This window comes from Heptranchias perlo, chromosome 24, assembly GCF_035084215.1.
Source record: "Heptranchias perlo isolate sHepPer1 chromosome 24, sHepPer1.hap1, whole genome shotgun sequence".
Taxonomy (NCBI): domain Eukaryota; kingdom Metazoa; phylum Chordata; class Chondrichthyes; order Hexanchiformes; family Hexanchidae; genus Heptranchias; species Heptranchias perlo.
The window spans coordinates 45847975-45870034 of NC_090348.1; the positions used below are offsets into that span (position 1 = coordinate 45847975).

The 22060-nt window shown below is 45.5% G+C and overlaps 1 protein-coding gene across 1 annotated transcript in view; it reads left to right on the plus strand.

The window, feature by feature from the left end:
- The window catches only part of snd1 (staphylococcal nuclease and tudor domain containing 1), an 813248-nt gene that overhangs the window by 581300 nt on the left and 209888 nt on the right, over nt 1-22060 (plus strand). The window contains exon 17 of the mRNA XM_068005235.1: nt 7452-7640. Coding sequence (XP_067861336.1) covers nt 7452-7640 — 189 coding nt within the window. The remainder of the gene's footprint in view (nt 1-7451; nt 7641-22060) is intronic.

Here is a 22060-nt window from a genome sequence, read left to right on the forward strand (position 1 = left end):
TTGTGATCTGCTGAGTGTTTTGCAGCGTTTTCTGTTTTTATTACATATGATGCGCATGGTTCTAACTACATTAAAGTTGGCATCAAGTTTTTCTCTCTCTTCCCCACCCTTCCTAATTATACCCTCTTTTATAGCTTCTCCACTGCCCCCCCCCCACCTTGACTAGAATACGACTTGCCATTTGATTTGCCCTACGAACTGACCAAGTACCTTTTTTTATTCGTTCACGGGATGTGGGCGTCGCTGGCAAGGCCGGCATTTATTGCCCATCCCTAATTGCCCTTGAGCCGCCTTCTTGAACCGCTGCAGTCCGTGTGGTGACGGTTCTCCCACAGTGCTGTTAGGAAGGGAGTTCCAGGATTTTGACCCAGCGACAATGAAGGAACGGCGATATATTTCCAAGTCGGGATGGTGTGTGACTTGGAGGGGAACGTGCAGGTGGTGTTGTTCCCATGCGCCTGCTGCCCTTGTCCTTCTAGGTGGTAGAGGTCGCGGGTTTGGGAGGTGCTGTCGAAGAAGCCTTGGCGAGTTGCTGCAGTGCATCCTGTGGATGGTGCACACTGCAGCCACAGTGCGCCGGTGGTGAAGGGAGTGAATGTTTAGGGTGGTGGATGGGGTGCCAATCAAGCGGGCTGCTTTATCTTGGATGGTGTCGAGCTTCTTGAGTGTTGTTGGAGCTGCACTCATCCAGGCAAGTGGAGAGTATTCCATCACACTCCTGACTTGTGCCTTGTAGATGGTGAAAAGGCTTTGGGGAGTCAGGAGGTGAGTCACTCGCCGCAGAATACTCAGCCTCTGACCTGCTCTCGTAGCCACAGTATTTATATGGCTGGTCCAGTTAAGTTTCTGGTCAATGGTGACCCCCAGGATGTTGATGGTGGGAGATTCGGCGATGGTAATGCCGTTGAATGTCAAGGGGAGGTGGTTAGACTCTCTCTTGTTGGAGATGGTCATTGCCTGGCACTTATCTGGCGCGAATGTTACTTGCCACTTATCAGCCCAAGCCTGGATGTTGTCCAGGTCTTGCTGCATGCGGGCTCGGACTGCTTCATTATCTGAGGGGTTGCGAATGGAACTGAACACTGTGCAGTCATCAGCGAACATCCCCATTTCTGACCTTATGATGGAGGGAAGGTCATTGATGAAGCAGCTGAAGATGGTTGGGCCTAGGATACTGTCCTGAGGAACTCCTGCAGCAATGCCCTGGGGCTGAGATGCTTGGCCTCCAACAACCACTACCATCTTCCTTTGTGCTAAGTATGACTCCAGCCACTGGAGAGTCTTCCCCCTGATTCCCATGGACTTCAATTTTACTAGGGCTCCTTGGTGCCACACTCGGTCAAATGCTGCCTTGATGTCATGGGCAGTCACTCTCACCTCACCTCTGGAATTCAGCTCTTTTGTCCATGTTTGGACCAAGGCTGTAATGAGGTCTGGAGCCGAGTGGTCCTGGCGGAAGCCAAACTGAGCATCGGTGAGCAGGTTATTGGTGAGTAAGTGCCGCTTGATAGCACTGTCGATGACACCTTCCATCACTTTGCTGATGATTGAGAGTAGACTGATGGGGCGGTAATTGGCCGGATTGGATTTGTCCTGCTTTTTGTGGACAGGACATACCTGGGCAATTTTTCACATTGTCGGGTAGATGCCAGTGTTGTAGCTGTGCTGGAACAGCTTGGCTAGAGGCGCAGCTAGTTCTGGAGCACAAGTCTTCAGCACTACAGCTGGGATGTTGTCGGGGCCCATAGCCTTTGCTGTATCCAGTGCACTCAGCCGTTTCTTGATATCATGTGGAGTGAATCGAATTGGCCGAAGACTGGCTTCCGTGATGGTGGGGATATCGGGAGGAGGCTGAGATGGATCATCCACTCGGCACTTCCGGCTGAAGATGGTTGCTTATGGTCAGGTGAGCAGGCTAATTCCATGAACTTGACCGTTTGTGGAAATCAGAGATGGGAGAATTTCCAACCACCTCGAACCTCTCACCACTTCCCTTCCCCCCCGCCCCCCCCCCCCCCCCACACCATCTCAAACTGTCATGTCTTCATCAACGCTACTATTGTTTTCCCCTTTCGTTGCACTTATGCTCCAAATATACCTTTCCACGTGTTAATGTAATACTACAGAAGTGGTTCCATTGATGCCTTTATCGCCTCGTGAAACAGGAAAGAGAAACAGCATGTGGCAAGATCGTATTAGGAAACGGAGACTGAGGGAAGTAAATCATTCCACAGTCTTCGGAAATAATGAGTCAGAGTCGGAGGCAGTATGGGGTGTCTTGATTTCAGCACAATGTGGATGTAGGGAGGAAGAGTGTGTATGACTGTCATAATAGCAGTGAGGCATTGTACTTCCACAGGTGGAAAGCTGTACAAACAGCACAGTATTTGAGGTCTCTATAATTAGTAAAAACATTGAGCTGAAATCACAGTCCTTGTGGTAGGATTGGGAAAGAATGAACTAAAGTCAGAGACGGTGCGATGTGTCTCATTTAACATGATGAGGATGCGTAGAGGAGGAAAGTCACGTGGAAAGGTATATTTGGAGCTGAGGAGGGCCGAGACAGGAAAACAACAGTGTTGATGAAGACATGATGGTTTGAGATGGAGGGGGAGGTGAAAGAGAGGTTGGAGGAGAACAACCTCAACTTCTCCAGTCCCTCCACACAACTGAAGTCCCCCATTCCTGGTACCATTTCTAGTAAGTCTCCTCTGCACACCCTCTCCAAGGCCTTGCCATCCTTCCTAAAGTGTGGTCCCAGAATTCGATACACTACTCCAGCTGAGGCCTAACCAATGATTTAGCAAAAGGTTTAGCAAAACTTCCTTGCTTTTGTACTCTATGCCTCTATTTATAAAGCCCAGGATCCTTTATGCTTTTTTTAACATCTTTCTCAACTTGTCCTGTCACCTTCAAAGATTTGTGTACGTGCACCCCCAGGTGTCTCTGTTCCTGCACTCCCTTTAAAATTGTACCATTTAGTTTATATTGCCTCTTCTCATTCTTCCTACCAAAATGCTGAAAGTTCTGAAAATGATTGCCATACATTTTAATCACCTTCAGCTTGTCCCAATCAAATTATAATTCTTGACTGATGGAGACACTAGCAGTCTGTTGCTTATGGGATGATTTGCATTGTGTAGGTTCCCTGAAGGGGAGATGTTGAACTGGGGGATTGAAATCTGCAGCTTAGAACAAAATTGCTAGGACCCTGTGAATTGGACCAGAAATACGGGAAGGAATGTTTCAGCAAGGGCATCGTGACGTGCCTGGATTGTGCAGGAAGTGTTTTTTGCACCAAGCTGAACAGATGTTACCATATTTAAGCTTATTCTCAGCTGTTCAAGAGTGCTTAAGTTAATGAAGGGGGTGTATTGGAGGCAGTGTGTTGTATCAGTGCAGTATTAGTGAGGGAGCCATAAGCAGATAAGTTGTGTTGTAGAGTGTTTGTTTGATTTATCCCTCCCCTCCCCCAAAAGAAATGGAGCAGTGATGGTTTCATAGGCATAATTAGCCCCCCAGTGCACCACCTCAGTAACTGCCCATCATGTATAACCCTAACTAATGAATAGTGGCAAGCTATTTAACTGATTTTTGTTGGGTGGGAGGGTGGTATTGCAGCTAAACTTTATTCTGCCCTTGCTTGATGCCCACAATGTGGTGTGGGGGTGGTCACTGGATAGCAGTCAGAAGTGGAAACACTTCTGACTTTTCTTCCCACCTAGCTTAAGGGCACTGGGATCGACTGTAGCTGAGATAAGCTAACTCAACACAGACACAGGATTGTGTTCGATCAACCGAGTAGATTAGCCCAAATTATACAGGTTCGAATGCCAGTGATAAATCAACTTGTTGGTATTAATATCGACAGAAAGTACAAGCAAGTTATATGTCTATACATTTACTAGCAGGATTTCCCTCAGGATCTGCGAACTATTAACCAATCCAGGCAAGTTCTCAGCACAGAATACCAAAGAATTGCTGAAAGTGAGCCTATTTATACACCTGGATGGATAATGCCAGAAGGCTTTGCTCTAAACCTATCAATTCTGAGATTGTCATGTGATCTATCTGTCATGTGCTAGTACACCAGTAGATGGCAAGGTGGCACCACATGCACTCCATTCCCACTGCAATGTGGTTGGCTTTCATTTCTTATCAGAAGAAGATAAGACAATTTTCCATGGTTATAAACAAGACGCCTTAACAGAACGGTAACAGCTGAAACATAGACATGTTAGCTCCAAACTAGCTATAATTCTTGCACAAACTCTTTGTATCTTAAATTACATTAACCTGATATCTCCTACTTAACATTCCCTGCGGAATCCCAACCACCTAATCTAAACCATGTGTTAGCCTCTATCACACGGAATACATTCTCATAATAAAAAGATATTAATATTGACTTCTGTATTGATGTGCTATATTTCCTATTGTATTATACACTGTCCTACAGATTGAACTCGGGATCAACCCCTAGTGTAACATATTGGGCAGTACATTACCCACTCATAGGGGTAACGTTGTATATTTAAATAGGCTAGTGGTGATGGATTTGTACACCAAGTGCGCTTGTCTCTGGGGTTCGTGAATTTTTCCTTTTGTAATGTGCATTTGGTGCTGAGATGTTCCTGGGTTAGGGAGCAGAATAATCAGCCTTTGTTGCAACTAATGACCATTGTCCAGTGACTGCCCGATGGGGCGGGCTGACTGGTGGGAGCAGACTCAAATGCAGCTGCAATGCCACCCATGGTTGAATGACCTGCCAGCACTAACGGTTCAGGCCACCCTGTGAAGAATGTTGCGAGGCCTTTGGTGCCTGTGGAACCAGACTCCAGCAGGAGAGGGGGGAATTAATTATAATTTTTTTAAAATAAATAGAATTTCTCTTTTTTTAAAAAAAAGGTATTGAATTAAAAAGAAAATGTAGTTTATTTTTCTTTTGTTTGAAACCCTCAAGTCTTTAAGTACTAAAGGAAATATAAGTTAAATCAAACCTTGTGGCCTTTCCCACAGTTGAGCTGCAGGATTCCATGGAAACTGAACCTTCTTTGATCTGGTCTTTTTAGAAGGAATTATCATAATGAATGTGTGCGTGTTGGTTGGGACAGGCACAATGATGGAAGAGTAGGGGTGGGGTGGGGTGGGGTGGTGTGGGGTGGATGGATGCAGATCTTCATGGCCGATTGCTGTGCTTAGTGACCCGTCAGGGCCCAGTATCAAAACTGGATGATGTCAGGAAATGAAAAAGAATTATTTTTTTTAAAAAATCAAATCCTGCCATTCCTCCCGCCCCCCAATGCCCTTTCTCCACAACCCAGGCACTTCTGATCCCTAATGCCAGCTGTCAGTGAGATGAGAAAGCAGCCATTAGAGAATGTTATTAAAACAGGAGAGGCTTCGGATACTGTTTGCTAAATATATGATCAGATTGATAGATTATTTAGCTAATAATGCAGCACTGTGGAGAATGCGATGGGAGTGATGCTGTTCAGGTAACCTCGAGGGAATTTTATTTGAAGAGAACAGTAGGATTCCTATCTGTCCAATGCTGTCTGCATGGTAAATTGAGAAGAGGGATTGTTAGAATGCAATGTGGTGTGCAATGAAGCTGCTTCTTTCTATTTTACTGCTTTTTCAAGTTTAAGTGGAATAGACTGACCCAACTTGAATCTTCCTGCTCGGGGAAGAGAAGTGTCCTATGGTTTTTTTTTGAAAAAGATAAAACACTTTTTTGAAAGCTGTTTGTATTTCGGTTTCTGCTAACTTAAGGAAGAGCAAGGAGGAGGAATATTTTGTCCTGAGTGTTTTGCAGTGAAAGTTGGGCTTTCTGCATCGTATACTTTCAGGTTAGATGTCCTGTACAGAACTGGACAGGGTATGTGCTTAGACGTGATCCTCATTGACATTTTAGTTTGTCGACTTTTTTCTCACATATCCCCTTTCCTTTTTTTTTACTTCCTCCTTCTCAATCTCTCTTTCAACCACCTTGCTTCTTCTCCCTCTTGCCACTCACTTGCCCTCTCCCTCTGTCTGCACTTTGGCTGCTCGCTTGCCCTCCCTACCTCTCCTGCTATTCGCTCTCTCCCTACTCGCTTGCCCTCTCGCCCCTTCCTACTTGCTTGCCCTCTTCCTACTTGCCCCTCCTCCTCCTCACCCTTTTATTTCCTCCCTCCTCACCCTTTTATTCCCTCTCCTCCTCACCCTTTTATTTCCCCCCTCTCCTCCTCCTCCTCACCCCCTCTCCTCCTCCTCACCCCCTCTCCTCCTCCTCACCCCCTCTCCTCCTCCTCACCCCCTCTCCTCCTCCTCACCCCCTCTCCTCCTCCTCACCCCCTCTCCTGTAAGCAGTTCATTTTGACTTTACACCAAATTGTGCAATTTAGGTCTTAGTGAGATTGGAACAGGAGGACTGGAGGCTTCAGTATATTTCATTTTCTTTTAGCATTTTACTCATTCCTTAAGTGATGCTGCAAGGGACATGAAATAATCCATGCAAACACAGAAATGAAAGGATTGCTGACGCACCCAGGTTAACGACCATCTCTCTTGGTGTTAATTCCATCTCCTTATGCCGTCAAACTCATTAACTCCTCCTTGCCATTTCTCTGTTGCTGATTTTGTCAGTACAGAACCAATTAAGCAAATGTATATATTTAAAAATATATATTTAGGGCATGGGTTGTGCAGCATATTGGAACACGCTCATCTCTAGAGCCAATACTGAAGGGATTCAAGTCTCTCTGCTGGCTGAGAGGATGTACAATATCAATTTGAGGCAGTTTTAACCCAGTTCTTACTGGACACAGTTCCACTGCAAAAAAACTGCCCATAATTTACCAAAAACACAATTTATCATTTTTGAAATGCTACCAAAAAGAAAGACTTGCACCTAATCATTTCTCTCAAAGTGAGTCAAATGCAATGAATTACTTTTAAAGTGCCGTGACTGTTTTGTAGGCAGCCACTCAGTGACATCGCGGCCCCACAAACAGCAGTCAAGTGAAGGGCCAATGAATCCGTTTGAATTCACATCTCACCATGGCGAGTTGTGAAATTGAACTCAGTAAATCAGGCACCAGATAAAATGACCATGAAAGCCTCTCCATTGTCATAACAACCCAGCTGGTTCGCTGATGTCCTTCAGGGAGGAGCTGTCAGTCTGGCCTACATGCTGACTCCAATCCCACACTACGTGGTTGACTGCTAATACCCTCAAGGCAACAAGGGATGGGCAATAAATACTGTCTTGCCAGTGTCGCCCACGTTCTAAGAACAAACAAAAACCTGTCTTTAGGCATGAACGGTTCTGATTTATATTCTAGTGGTTATGCGTTAGACATTCTAAAAATGACTGGGCTTTGGATTAAGAACAAGCCTCTACAGGCCTGTGAGTTGGGAAGTTTCTGTGAGTCGGATCAATAAAATGGTCAATTTCTCTTTTTCAGGTGGAGGTAGAGGTGGAAAGCATGGACAAGGCTGGTAATTTCATTGGCTGGCTGCACATAGATGGGGTCAACCTTTCTGTCGCACTCGTGGAGCACTCTCTGTCGAAGGTCCACTTCACCGCAGAGCGAAGTCCCTACTACAAAGCACTGTTGTCAGTCGAGGAGCCAGCCAAGCTGAGACGAGAAAAGGTACGAACTGAATGGGAGTGCTTGTTTCTTTGCAAAGCAGTTTACCTTTTCTAAAATACTACAGATAAGTGATTTTCACTATACCCGTGGTACAAATAGGTGTGTAATTTGTGGGTGCTGATACACAATCTGTTAATTGTATCCATAATCATTAGTGTTAGTTGTATTCAGGTGGTGTGTAACAATTGGGGACTCTTGTATCCATTTATATGAGGGCTTATCTAGGGTGTGGACCATGTGGATCTCTGTGAATAAAGGCTTGGAAGCAACTGAAGACCAGGGTCTAGTATTCTATCCTTCACTACCTGGCTATTCAGTCTGTGACACAATCGACCCTTAGTATAATACTCCCAGATATAGCTGGCCATCTAATCTAACCTAATCGTTTGGGGGCACTGTATGAATGCAAGTTTTTTTTTACACATTCTTTAAAGTTCTGGACAACTGTTGAAAAGTTTCTTTTCATTTCAAAAAAATTGAGTTCAGAAAATGTGATCATTCTTACCCTATACTGATCAAATATGGACAGTGTCCTGGGTGTCTGAAGATCCTCTGATTAATAAGTGAAACCTTTTGCTGGGCTTTCTGGTAGGACTAAGCGAAACATTTCAATATCCATCACTTGAGTGTTTCCTGACTCCAAATAGCAACGGCAGCTGTTCACATGCACCTGACCTTTACAGCCTCTCATGATACAAATCCCGTTCCCCAGCAAGCTCACTTTACCTAAAGCTGATGTCTGCTACAGTTCACAAGAAGCCAAGTTTACCTATCCTCGTATTCCTTTTTAAGAGTTAGCAGGGAATTGTGAAGGAGAGGCAGAGGTCATGAATATATTTGAGTGCGTCTTCTATCTTCATTCCCTTCCCTGCGGGGCTCCAAATCAAGAAATCCATTTCATTTCAGGCTGACCACACTTCAGCCAGAAAACATTTTGATTTGTTCCTTTCCCAGCCAGACTTCTTCCTTCCTTGTTAATCAAGGTAAGTTATGTTAGTACACTTCTCCATTTTGGCCACATGCTGTCTGCTTCAAGCATTCCCAACATAGCCAGATGCAGAATCAAGTTCCCTTTACTCTGACCCCAACTTCAGAAGAGTGCTCCTCTGGTACACCAGTGTTAATTTTCCTCTTCCTGTACCAATATGTCTTCTGCGAGAATGCCAATCTGTACAGTATTGTGGGCACTGGTTTAAAGCTGATAAGTAGTTACAGAACATTAAGGATTTTTGTTGCATAAATGGATTCAACGCTTCCAGGAAGGGAGCAGAGAATCTAGGAAAAATACTGCTTTTGTTACATGTAGAGTGACACACTGACGACAGGGTGACGCATGAAGAGGTTTGGGTGTCTTGAGCTACGACCGTGAAGCTCGAACAGCTTATCAATGTCATCTTAGACCTTGAATGTTGCATCCTTGAAACACACTCTTGCCTGTTAAATTCAATAATGTGTATCAAGAATTTTATCCACTGATGTTATGTAGATTGCAGGCTTCCTTAATCGAATTATGTGTTGAACTGAAGTGTCACCACTTAATTTTAGTTGCAGGGATTTGGGGTTTTATTTGTGTTACAGGGAAAATTTTACTTTGTATATTTTATGAGTTTATAGTAATGATGCAAGGAAGCTCATTGAAAGTGTAATCTTCCAGCACCCTGAAAGGGGACAATAGGGTTCCCTTGTGATCTGAACTGAATATCATGGGATGGAAATTGGACCTCGTGCCCGTTTCATGGGTGTGAAATGGGGGCAACAAGGCCCATATTGGGGACCAATGTCCTGCACCCCAAGAACGCCTGAAAAACATCCCCCCCAAAATTGGGTCAGGCCATTTTTCAGGTGTTCCTGGCAGCTGCCTATCACAGACATTAGGCCTCTTGTGTACGTAATGAGAGCCTAATGCCAGCTTTAGGCCCCTGGCTAAAATTGACCTGGGATGAGCAGGGACAGACCTGGGGTTAAGGGTTGCTGCCGAAAGGCCTGTGGAGGCGCTGGCAGCTCGTCCAGATCATTTGGATAAGGCCTGCGGCCCAATTTCGTGCCGGTCTGGAGCCTCCCGGTTCAGGCACAGGTCGCGGCCGCATTCGCGCCTGAAAACTGGCACTGACTAATTTCTACCCCCATGGCTTTCACACGTGCAGTAACGTGCGCTTTGCCAATCTTTCCGCAGGTGGACTTCAGTGAGACAAGGCCATGATACAAATCATTATGCTGCATTAGTTTACAGACAGCAAGTGAAGGAACAGAGTAACGGTTTAGTCAAATCTCACCTTGATAAAACTAACTACAGAACTCTCTTGAGAACGGAAAGAATAACAATACACCACACTAATCCTATTAACAAGCTTGCTTGACTTTCTCCTCATCCTGACTGGCGCTGGGCTTGAAGAGTGAGATTCCCTTGAGGTCCAGGTTCCTCTCCAGATGTAGCTGGCTGGCTGACTGCTCAAGTATGTCTTTGTCCTTTTCCTCTCTGCGTTCCCAGCAAGTGAGAGTTGTCCCTCTAACTTTCTTCCCATTTAGTGATTTGTGAGCAGGCCTGTCCACCAAACCGATTACCTCTCCTCCCCGCCTCCCATGAGGTGTAAGCCTCAAGTCACCATTGTAACTTAATGAGTCTGGGTTGATTCAGTTGACTCTCATTGTCTCTGTTTGAAGTAAATGGTGAGTCATGACATTCCACAAACTGGCTTGTCTGGCTTTAATACACCTCTTCAACACTTGCAGCCTGTGACTTTTGTAAAACCTGTACTTCAAAAGGTAGCTCGTTGTGTGTAAAGTGCTTTGAGATGTGAAATGAATCATAAATACAATTGTTATAATATATAAATGCTATCACATTCACTCACTCCCATTGTATAGAATGACAGTGAGAGGAAGGTTTCACACATTCCCACTGTATAGATTGCTGATCAAAGAATATCACACAAATGCATTCGTAACCCTTTCCCAGTTTTTCAGTGATAATTTAGCAAATGCTCAACAAAGATTAGTAGAAAAAGAAAGTCAATAATCTGACTTTAAGTACTGACACAGTAATGAGCAAATATGCTGATTGAGGTACAAAGAATTACATAGAATGGTACAGCACAGAAACAGGCCATTCGGCCCAATAGGTCCATGCCGGTGCTTATGCTCCACACGAACCTCCTCCCTCTCTACTTCATGTAACCCTATCAGTATGTCCTTCTATTCCTTTCTCCCTCATGTGTTTATCTAGCTTCCCCATAAATGCACCTATGCTATTCGTCTCAACTACTCCTGGTGGTAGTGAATTCCACATTCTAACTACTCTCTGGATAAGGAGATTTCTCCTGAATTCCCTATTGGATTTATTAGTGACTGTCTTATATTTATGGCCTCTAGTTCTGGACTCACCCACAAGTGGAAACATCTTCTCTACGTCTACCCCATCGAATCCCTTCATAATTTAAAAGACCTCTATCAGGTCACTTCTCTTTTCTAGAGAAAAGAGCCCCAGCCTGTTCAGTCTTGATGGTTGCACCCTCTCAGTCCTGGTATCATCCCAGTAAATCTTTTTTGCACCTTCTCCAGTGCCTCTATGTCCTTTTTATAATACGGAGACCAGAACGGTTCACAGTACTCCAGTGTTAGGTAGAGGTGTCTACCAAGGATCAGTGCAAAATAAGAATGTTTTGTAAGTTGTATATAATTAAAGATTATATTGGAGTGATTTGTCGAGAAACACCTGGCTTCATTTCTCCTCCCTTTTTAAGGTAGGATTGTGCGCATTCTCAATTAAGGGTCTCTTGCCCTTCCCTCCTGCCTCCTTCCCAACCTGTCACAGTTTTGGAAGTGATTAACCTGGGCTCACTATCTTTCCACTGAGAGCATGGGTAAGATCACAGTGCTCTGGGGCAGGACCTCATCCTTCCACTCTGTGCTGCACTATGTTGGAACTGTGCCCTTTCACAAGTATTTTATATTTTCCTTTACATCCAAAGATTTAGGGTTTTTTTTTAGTTGGTGTATATCTTCAATCAATACAGTTCCAGATTACATAGAATTTACAGCACAGAAACAGGTAATTCAGCCCAACTGGTCTAAACCGGTGTTTATGCTCCATGAGCCTCTTCCCATCCTACTTCATCTAACCCTATCAACATAACCTTCTATTGCTGCATTTCAATCAGATGAAGGCATTAATCAGGATTTTAATAATTCTTGCAACTAATTATGCAAATGGCATGCTGCATTGTGAATTAGGCCTATTCACCTGTACCAGTGGTAGTATTCTGATTGAGTGGGATTTGTTGCTTCATTGCGAGTTAGGGGGAAAACTCCTGGAATAACAGTACTAACAATCCCAGCCTGCCTGGGACTGGCGGACACAGAAATAGTGAGTGTGGGTTTGAAGACAGCGTCATACCCTTGTCTTCCATCTGTTTCCTCCCTCCTCCACCCCTCCCAAAAAATACTTAATAAAGCTACCATTTCATTTACGAGCAGCTTCCAGAAATGACCCGCTTGTCCCACTCTCGCATGTGTCTCAATCTCTGGGTCGACAAATTTCAAAGCAGTCATTGAGCAACAGCGGAAAGTGATGAGGGATTGTCACTATTACTCAGACTGTGAAAGCCAGAGAGGGTCATCCGAGGCCAATGGCACCCAAGGGGGTGCCTGCGATTTCAGTTCTACCCTGGAATTATTGCAGTTGTGTTTTATAATTCACCTCTGGAGCTCTTGAATATATCGTCATTTTTTGTCATTTCGTTTTTTTTTAAAATTAGTTGACTGCCAGTTTTTTTTTAAAAATCATTCCTGATTAACTTTGCTGCTGAGACTGGGTTAATCGCAGTGGCAAAGATTCCTTTGTCTACAGTATCTCAGAAGTACTGCGTGCTTGTAATGTAGAGTGGAAAAGCACCAGCTCTCATCACTGCTACATGGGGAATATTCTGCAATGTGCAGGTCAGAGGCAAAACGCTTACTTTGCTCAATTTTTGTACATTGTGATTTTTTTTTCTCCTCCTTTCAAAGTCAGTCATGTAAATCACGAAGTGTAAGTAATTATAGTAAATGATTACCTCCAAGTGCTCTCATAACACATGGTATAGAGAATTGTGGAGCGATCAGATTTTTAACACTGACTTGCTTGGGCCTAATTCACTCGTGCACTTACCAGCTCCAGAACTACCGAGGACTCTGTGTGGCAAATGAGTGACCTTGAAATTCCCGAGTAATGATTGTTAGTACTGTTATTCCAGGACTTTTCCCCCTAACTCGCAATGAAGCAACAACTTGCATTGATACCGCACCTTTAACACAGGAAAAATGTCTCCAAGCTCTTCAGTGGTGTTCGGAGCCGACCCCACACCATGTCCCACTCGCCCATCACTCCTGTCCTCAATGACCTACATTGGCTCCCAGTGCTCCCAACGGTTCAGATTTAAAACTCTCATCCTTGTGTTTAAATCCCATCAGGGCCTCGCTGCTCCCCATCTCTGTAACCATCTCCAGTTCTACAACCCCCCTTCCCCAAACTCCCCATTCCTCTGACTCTGGCCCCTTGTGCATCGGCCCACCATTGGCGGTTGTGACTTCAGGTGTCTAGGCCCTATGTTCTGGAATTCCTTCCCTCCGCCCCTCCACTTCTACACCTCCCTCTCTTCCTCTAAGATCTGCCTTAAAACCCACCTTTCTGACCAAGCTTTTGGTCACCCCTCCCAATATTGCTGCCTTTGGCTCGGTGTCTGTTTTTTCTGATTACGCCTCTGAAGAGCTTTGAGATATTTTCCTATATTATAAGACCATAAGAGATAGGAGCAGGAGTAGGCCATTCGGCCCTTTGAGCCTGCTCTGCCATTTAATGAGATCATGGCTAATCTGATTTTTACCTCAACTCCACTTTCCCGCCCTTTCCCCATATCCTTTGACTCCCTTGCTGATCAAAAATTTGTCTAACTCAGCCTTGAATGTATTCAATGACTCAGCCTCCACAGCTTTTTGGGATCAAGAATTCCAAAGATTCACGACCCTCTGGGAGAAGAAATTTCTCCTCAGTTCCGTCTTAAACGGGCGACCCCCTTATTCTGAGACTATGCCCCCTAGTTTTAGATTCCTCCATGAGGGGTGACATCCACTCAGCATCTACCCTATCGAGTCCCCTCAGAATCTTGTATGTTTCAATAAGGTCTCCTCTCATTCTTCTAAACTCCAATGAGCATAGACCCAACCTGTTCAATCTTTCCTCATAAGACAACCCTTCCATACCTGGAATCAACCTAGTGAACCTTCTCTAAACTGCCTCCAATGCAAGTATGTCCTTCCTTAAATAAGGGCACCAGAACTGTACGCAGTACTCCAGGTGTGGTCTCACCAGCACTGTACAGTTGTAGCATGACTTCCCTGCTTTTATACTCCATCCCCCTAGAAATAAAGGCCAAGGCACTATATCATGTTAAAGGCACTCTATCAATCCAAGTGTTGTTGTGAACCTAATAGGACTAACACAATTGAACTACAGCTTTTTAGCATTTTCTAGTCATATATTCCATATCTTTACTATCTTAATTAGTGGCCTACTGTTGCAATGTCCTGCACAGTGGTAGAGAAGGAGCAGTCATTTTTCTCACATTTTTAAAAAAATGTTCAACGGATTTTTGCACATATGAACATCAACAGATGGATAACAAGAATTAAATTGAACTACAGAACATGGCAGGGATTTGAGCACATCAATTACACAGCAGGTATATGATACAAAAAACAAGTATAGCAAATACATACCGGTGTAAGTGAGACAGCCAGATAAGGAAATGGGAACATACAAACAATGACGGACAGGAAAAGACCCTCCGGTCCATCCAGCCTGTCCCACACAATTGTGATACTTGTGTATCACAATATATACACTCTCCACCCCACCCAAAACTATGCGGAGAGGTGAAAAGCCAGTTTAAAAACCCAGGCCAATTTGGGGGAAGAAAATCTAGGAAATTCCTCTCTGACCGCTGTCGGCCCCCCCCCCCCCCAAAAGGTGATTTAAACTCGTCCAGGAGATCACTCTGGCCCTGATAATTCTATGCAGTACCTACCTCCAAAGCTAAATTGGCAAGCAATTTTTAAAAATGTTTATATCCTCTCTTGTCAATGCAAGTTGCCATTTAATGAGAAAATGTTAGAGGGCTGGATGGCTCAGTGGGTTAATACACTCCAATTGATGGGCTGGATCTCGTTATTGGTTGTATTGCTTCTTTGTGAGTTGAGCCTGAGGCTTTCTTAAACTAGTTCCTAAGTCAGTGAGTTCACAGTAGTAAATGCCATGCATAATGAAGATTGGTGCGGAATCCTAGTGTTGGAGGGATCTTTACCCTGCCCTGATCTGTGTTGCGCCTGAGGGAGCACTTGATACAAACATCTGCACAAAAAGAAACGATGAGCTACAAAGGCACCCAAAAAATATTGCCAAACAGTTTAAAGAGCAGAAGACTGGGATGAAGCCACGGAGGGATGTATAAGTGACGACGAGGACTTTGAATTTGATGCGTTGCAGCATAGTGAGCGGGTGGACGTCGGGTTACAGGCAGACCCAATATAATGTGGGACAAGGTGCCAGTGGTGGTGGTTGGAGTGGAGCCTGGAAGGAGGGCAAGTTGGAGTTGCCTCCCAGCATGAGAGGAGAAATTGGAAGGGAAAATTACTTGAAGTTGGCTGACTTTTTTAAATAATGGAACTCCTATGATGTTGCTCACCATAAATTGGAGGATGGAGTGGGTTGGCAAGGAAAGGAATTGAGGTTTAGATAGGGAAGGATTAGAAGTGGAAAGGGGAATATATAGCCAGGAGGGGGTAGGGGAAACAGAACGAGCAGGGACGGAGCCAGGAGGAGATTGGGGGGGGGGGGTGGTGGGAAATGTACGGAGTGGAGGTGAGAGCCGAGTGGCAGAATAAGGGGTGGGAATGGGGACCAGGGTATGAGTGTAAGCGGGGATGTGGACAGGATGAGAGTGTAAGGAGTGGGGAATGGGGACACGGTGAGAGAGTAAGGAGTGGAATGGGGACAGGGTGACAGAGTAACGAGGGAAAGTAGGACAACAGAAATATGACCGAGACCCAACAGTTGAAATGCTGAAGGGCACAGAGGGGACAATAAGGGCAACATTCAAAATTTTGCTTATAAGCTGCATGGCTGATATTGAAATTTCTGTGCGATGGGGACGTAAGACTGAAAAAAAAAGCTCAAGGAGTGGGGCATTCAAATATTGAACCCTTAACCAACTATAGAACGTTATCTGGTCATTTATCTCATTGCTGTTTGTGGAATCTTGCTGTGCGCAAATTGGCTGCTGAGCTTCCTACATTACAACAGTGACTACACTTCAAAAGTACTTTGGGACATCCCGAGGTCGTGAAGAGCGCTATATAAATATGCGATTTGAAATCAGGCCTTTTGATCTTATTACCATATTTTCACCCTTAATTATTAGCTCTTTATCCTCCTACAATGCCTGCTCCTGCCATGCAGCCATATTTTAATCCTGGAAGCAGTAGAAAATATTTATTTAGAAATGAGGGTCAAACTGCAATGGCAGGGGTGAAAGGGTATAAAGAACTAAATCGAAATATGGAAAAATACCTCAAGGAAGTTGGAATCTTTAAACAGACTGAGAGCTTACGGTAATGGCGGTCAGAAGAGCTTGAGAGGTGTTCAGGGATTGCAGGCATGCCTCGTCAGTGTGACTACCCCATTGAAATTAATGCACAATTGTGACTGATAGAGTTTATAGGAGTGATTGAAGCAATACCAAGTGTTGCAATCATAAACCAAAAAACCCAAGGATTTGAATATAAGGGGCCCGAATTTAGCAGGCCTGCGGGTTCCCAGCGGGTGGTCCTCCGGGAGCGTGGTCAACACGCTCGGCGAAATTAGTGGGTTGCCCATGCGATCGTAGCAGGCAACCCACTAATAGGAATCAATTACCTGCTCCTCCGGGGTCCACGGCGCTGGCCTGCGCGTCGGTCGGGCTGCGCATGCGCAGTACGATCTGTCAGCTGGAGGCTCTCTCGTTAAAGGGGCAGTCCTCCACTGACAGATGCTGCAACCAATGGGACAAATTGCAGCATGGAGCAGCCCAGGGGGAAGGCTGCTCCCAGTTTAATGATGCCTCACCCCAGGTATCATCAGATGGGGTGAGGAGGAGGGGGAGGACACAGATCTTCCACCCGGCGGGCGGGAGGAAGCGGCCTGCCTCTGCCACCAAGAAGGCCTGGCTCGAGGTGGCAGAGGGGGTCACCTGCACCACCAACATATCGCCCACCTGCATACAGTGCAGGAGGCGCTGCAATGACCGCAGTAGGTCAGCCGCAGTGAGAACACGAAGTCTTTCCCCTACACTCCGTCTGCCACAACACTGCCCCCACCCCACATCTCCTTCGGCACCGCCAACACTATTCTGTCACATCACCCTTCATACCCACTCACACCCCATCCTCATCTTACCTCCACCTACTCACCTCGCCAGTACTCACCCTGCCACTAACACGCAACCCACTCCTCATACAATCTCATTGCTCCATACCATACTCACCCTCTTGTGCATCTCCCTCACGGCCAGCCTCACTCAACCTGCCACCACCTGTGCTGCAGCCACAGGGCATGCATCACATATGTGCAGTAGGCAGCGTAAGGCAAACGTCTCGTCAGCATGAAGGGGGTGCACAAGGGTGTCTGAGGGTTTGTCATGGGTGTTACCCATATTGAATTTCAGAGCAACAAACAGCACACATTATATTGACACCACCACTGCCATGTCTCCGCGAATCCTGTCCGTTGTGTCCAATAATGCCCGCTCCTGGGTATCACTATGAGGACCCACCACTGATGCCACCCATCGTGTTACTGCAGAGTAGGTGCAGGTGTATTTGCAGGGCTCGTCCGCGCAGACGACTGAGAGACATCGGCGGTGTAGCCGGCTGCACCCTGGAAGGATGCGGAGGAGAAGGTGTGGAGGGCAGTGGTGACTTTGGCAGCGACAGGTAAGCAGTTGGTGCTGGGGCCAGCCAGGAGCAGCTCGGCATGAAAGAGGCTGCAGATCTCCACGACTACATGTCGAGCGAATCTGCGCCTCCCTGTGCACTGCTGCTCGGAGAGGTCCGGGGAGCTGCGCCTCGGTCTGTGGACCCTGTGGCGAGGGTAGTGCCCTCTGCGACGCGTCTCTCTCTGCGGTAGCCCTCCCTCCTGCTGTGCAGGTGGGCGTGCAACAACACCGTGTTGGGGGGATCCACGTCTCTGCGGCGGACGGCGTGGACTGCGAGGCTGCTGGTGCTGGTCATGCCCTTCGTCCTCCGAGGGTCTCCACACACCACCCAACTGGCAGGTGTTGGTCTGAGGGGTTGTGCAGGGTAGGTGTGTGGTTCCTCGGACTGGGGCTGCGGTTTCGTGTCGGTCTGTCCTCTGGCTTGGCGGGGGGTGGTGGAGGGCAGGGGTTGCCCTATGTGACGCGGTGGCCTCCTGCGTGGGTGAGGGCTCTCCCCCGTGGAGCGCACCTTGGCACCTGCCACAGGCTGCTGGCTGCAACACGCCTGGTTGGAGGGAGACTGTTTTCCCCCAGTGTGGGAAACTCACTGCCTTGAACCGAAAATCCCACACTTCCTCTTTTGACAGCTGCTTCAGCTCATTAACTGACCACAACGAGCAAGGTAAGTACTCTCAAGTGGAACCCCGCTGGCTTTAATTGCCTGCGGGATTCCCACCAGCGGGGCTAGCGTGCGCAGCCCCGCACGTCAGCGCGGTACCCGGAAGTGGCCGGGATTTCGTCGCGATCCGGTCACGTGACCGGAGATCGGGATTTTCGGGGCCACCCCGCTGGGAACCCGCCGGAAACACGATCCTAAAATTGAGCCCAAGATAGATGAATGATCATTCTCTTTTAAATTAGAGTATTCTATTACAGTATCCACATGAATTCGAATGACAGCATCACCTTGCGTTGACCTAAACCACAAGAATAGTTTATCTAGTTGTCTGAACTCCTTAAATTGCAGCAATTATTCTTCACGGGTAGTTTTATATCATGCAAACGGAGATGTTCAGTAGTTGCTGTCTGAGTGAAATGCTGTTACTGTTGCCTTGTTTTGTTTTCTAGCCTTTTCCTAAAGCTGGCGTGAATTTTGCCACGTGGTTAAAGTAGACAGTTTGAGCCTCTGTGAGTGGGAGAAAAACAAACACCTTTATGTGTTGTCAACACCTCCCCTCCCAATGCTCCGTCCTGTGCTTTAAGGCTGCAAAGGCAATCTGCTTCCAGCTCTCTGGCGGTGCCATTTTATAACTGGCAATCTCTTGCATTCTCACCCTAACCTGCCCTGTGGGGGGTGATGTACCCCACTCTTCTGCTCTTTGCAATAGCACCGCTCACATTGTGAACCCATCGCAAGTATGGGCTCACGTCCTACCACTCCAAGCAACCTGTTGCAGCCATAAAGTGCTGTGTCACCCATTCCAAAAGTATCTTGTTAGTGCTTTATATTTATTTGCTAATCAGAATTGAAATAAAAATAAAGTTTTGGGGGGGGTGGTTGCTTCATGGGTTTAGGAGAAAGGGTATAACAGGGCAGAATAACAGTGTAACTGTAAGCTAATCCTGATTGTATGACAACTCTTGCACAATGGCTGTTTTCTGCTAGAGATTATCGCCAAGGTATACTATAAAATAATTAGTTTCAAAGATGGGGAAGTATTTGTCAAGGGAAGAGATTGTAAAACTTCAAGTGTCCAGAGTGTTAACCAAAAGTCTCTGCCATGTGTCTCTATATAATTTGGGTCCAGACCTGTACAAGCAGATATGATCATGACCGTAGCAGTAAGAGGATGATGTACTACAATCCCGGGAAACCTTGCCAACAGGACACGGTGATTATCTCTTTCCTGGGAACTACGCAATTAGAATTTAACACTAACTGTTCTCTTCAGAGAATCAGTCAGACCCGCTGCAGTATCTCTGCTGTTATCCTGATTCACCCTTTTCATCCCTGTCTCTGACATTCACCAAAAGTTGTTATCCAACAAGGGGAAGTTGTGATCTTTCCAGAACCTGAGCAACAGGGTTTTCATTCCCTTAAGTCTAAATTTACTTTTTAAATTTTATTTCATAACTTGGGTCCAATTATAATGGTGATGCTAATGGGCATAAATTATTAACATTCATTAATAAGATTAATTCATAATTAGTCGTCTTCCATCATCATCATCCCCAACTAAATAAAGAACTTCTTCCATAACTCTAACCTGAGAGTTCTATTTTGCTGAAACTTGGAGTTTAAAGGGAAGGATTTGATCTGATTCACTGTCTGGTTCCTTTATTTTATTTCCCTAGCTTTTTTCCTTTTCTGAAGGTAACATCTCTTGCTGTGGGCACCGGTGGTCTCTTGTACCTCAACCAAGTGACTATTCTTCATGCATGAGCCTCGTTGGTGTTGGTGGACTATTCATCTTCAGCTGTGTAGTCCTCTTCTCATCTAACATGTACACACATTCCAGAAGTAGTCAATAGACGGCGATCTGGAGAGGAATGATTTTGTTTTTTCCCTCTTCTTAATCCAGGGGCTCTGATAGTATTATCCCAACTTAGATCAGCTTCCTCTGCACGGAGCAAGGGTCAAACCCAGTACCTTCTGGTTTACGTGGCTCAGTACTGCACCAGCTGATGCTTTTACTGATGGATCATTTGGTGAGCTGGGATCTTCAAATAAAACTTAAACAATTACAAAGCATATTCATTGAGCTCTTTTTTAAATGTTTTTTCTGGGGAAAGGAAAACACCATTGCATTGTATCTTCCAGGGAGTTAGATGGTACAGTACTTTGTTGTACCAACATTCTGTGCCACTGATTGGCAGAATGCGAATACCCTTGGCACATTGAGTTTCTGATCTTCGCTGGCCGTTACATGGATCTTTCAGATGAGACATTAAACCGAGGCCACGTCGGATGTAAAAAATCCCATGACACTATTTCTAAGAGCAGGGGAGTTCTCCCCGATGTCCTGGGCCAATATTTATCCCTCAACCAACATCACTAAAACAGATTATCTGGTCATTATTGTGTTGCTGTTTGTGGGATCTTGCTGTATGCAAATTGGCTGCCGTGTTTCTTACATTACAACAGTGAATACACTTCAAAAGTACTTCATTGGTTGTAAAGCGCTTTGGGACGTCATGAGGCCGTGAAAGACGCTATATAAATGCAAGGCTTTCTTTTTTTCTGAGGTGATTTTTCTCTCTGTGGAGGGAAGTGGTAATTGGAAGCTATCCAATTACCTGTGCTGGTAAAAGTACCATTGGCAGAGAGGCTTTGGTCAGACTGTTTGCCCATCAGGCTTTCATTTGGAGAATGGTGAAGGAGGAATGAAGATGGACACTATAATGCATGCCGTAGCAAGAGCTGTAACTCAAACCACCCTGACATTTGTACCATTGGTCCCTGACCTTCATTGCAGATCTTGTCCAGACACGCTCAGTACTTCTGCACCTGCTGATATAACAGGCTTTCTTCCAGTGAAACAAGCCCACATTAGCGCGTCAGTAACCAGATGGACACTTCTTGACTTTCACTGTTGTGGCATACGTCAGTGATGAAGGTTAATAGCCTTTGGAGGATTGGATTAAGGGTCAATGTTCTTACATTGATGGAGTCAGTGTACAGTAATCTGCAGGTGTTTGCCGTTTGACCCCTCTTGCTGCGGTCTGATTCTGTTTGAGGTCATAAAGTTAATCAATTTCATTCCAATTTAATCCTGAAAAGAGGGAAGGACAAGTTGAGCTGACTTTATATTGTTTAATTTAAAAGTTTTAAAATAATCATTTCATTCCTTTCAACTTTGATTTTTTTTTCTCTCAGTGATAGCTTTTCCATTTCAATTTGTAATTTAAGTGTAGAATAGCCCAGTGGTGCACTGTATTGTATTGACAAGTTACCCTGCCGGCTCTATATCTCCTAACCTTGAGTTAGGGAGTGGTATTGGCCATCCTACCAGTTGGAAATGATGATTTGCTTGGGATGGGGCTGGGGATACCTTATATAGGGTGCTATTAAAGCTTTTCACATTCAAAGTATTACTTTTTATATAAGTGCAATGAGATCCCAGAAGTGCCAGCAAGATGAATGATCTGTTCTTCTGTTTTTGGTCCAGAGAGAACCATTGACCATGTGCAGTGAGAACCCACCCCCCCATCACCCCCCCCCCCCCCCCCCAACTCTCTTTCAATAGCCATGGGATCTTTAATAGCCAGAGGAACAAGAAGAAGGGACTTTGCTTTATTGTCTCATCTAAAAGACAGCACCTCTGACAATCCAGCACTGATTCAATTTTGGAGTGGATCACATCATTTGGACTGACCCTCTGGTCCAGGTGTAAGACTTGAATCTACAAAAATCTTGACTCTGTGTAAGGGATGACT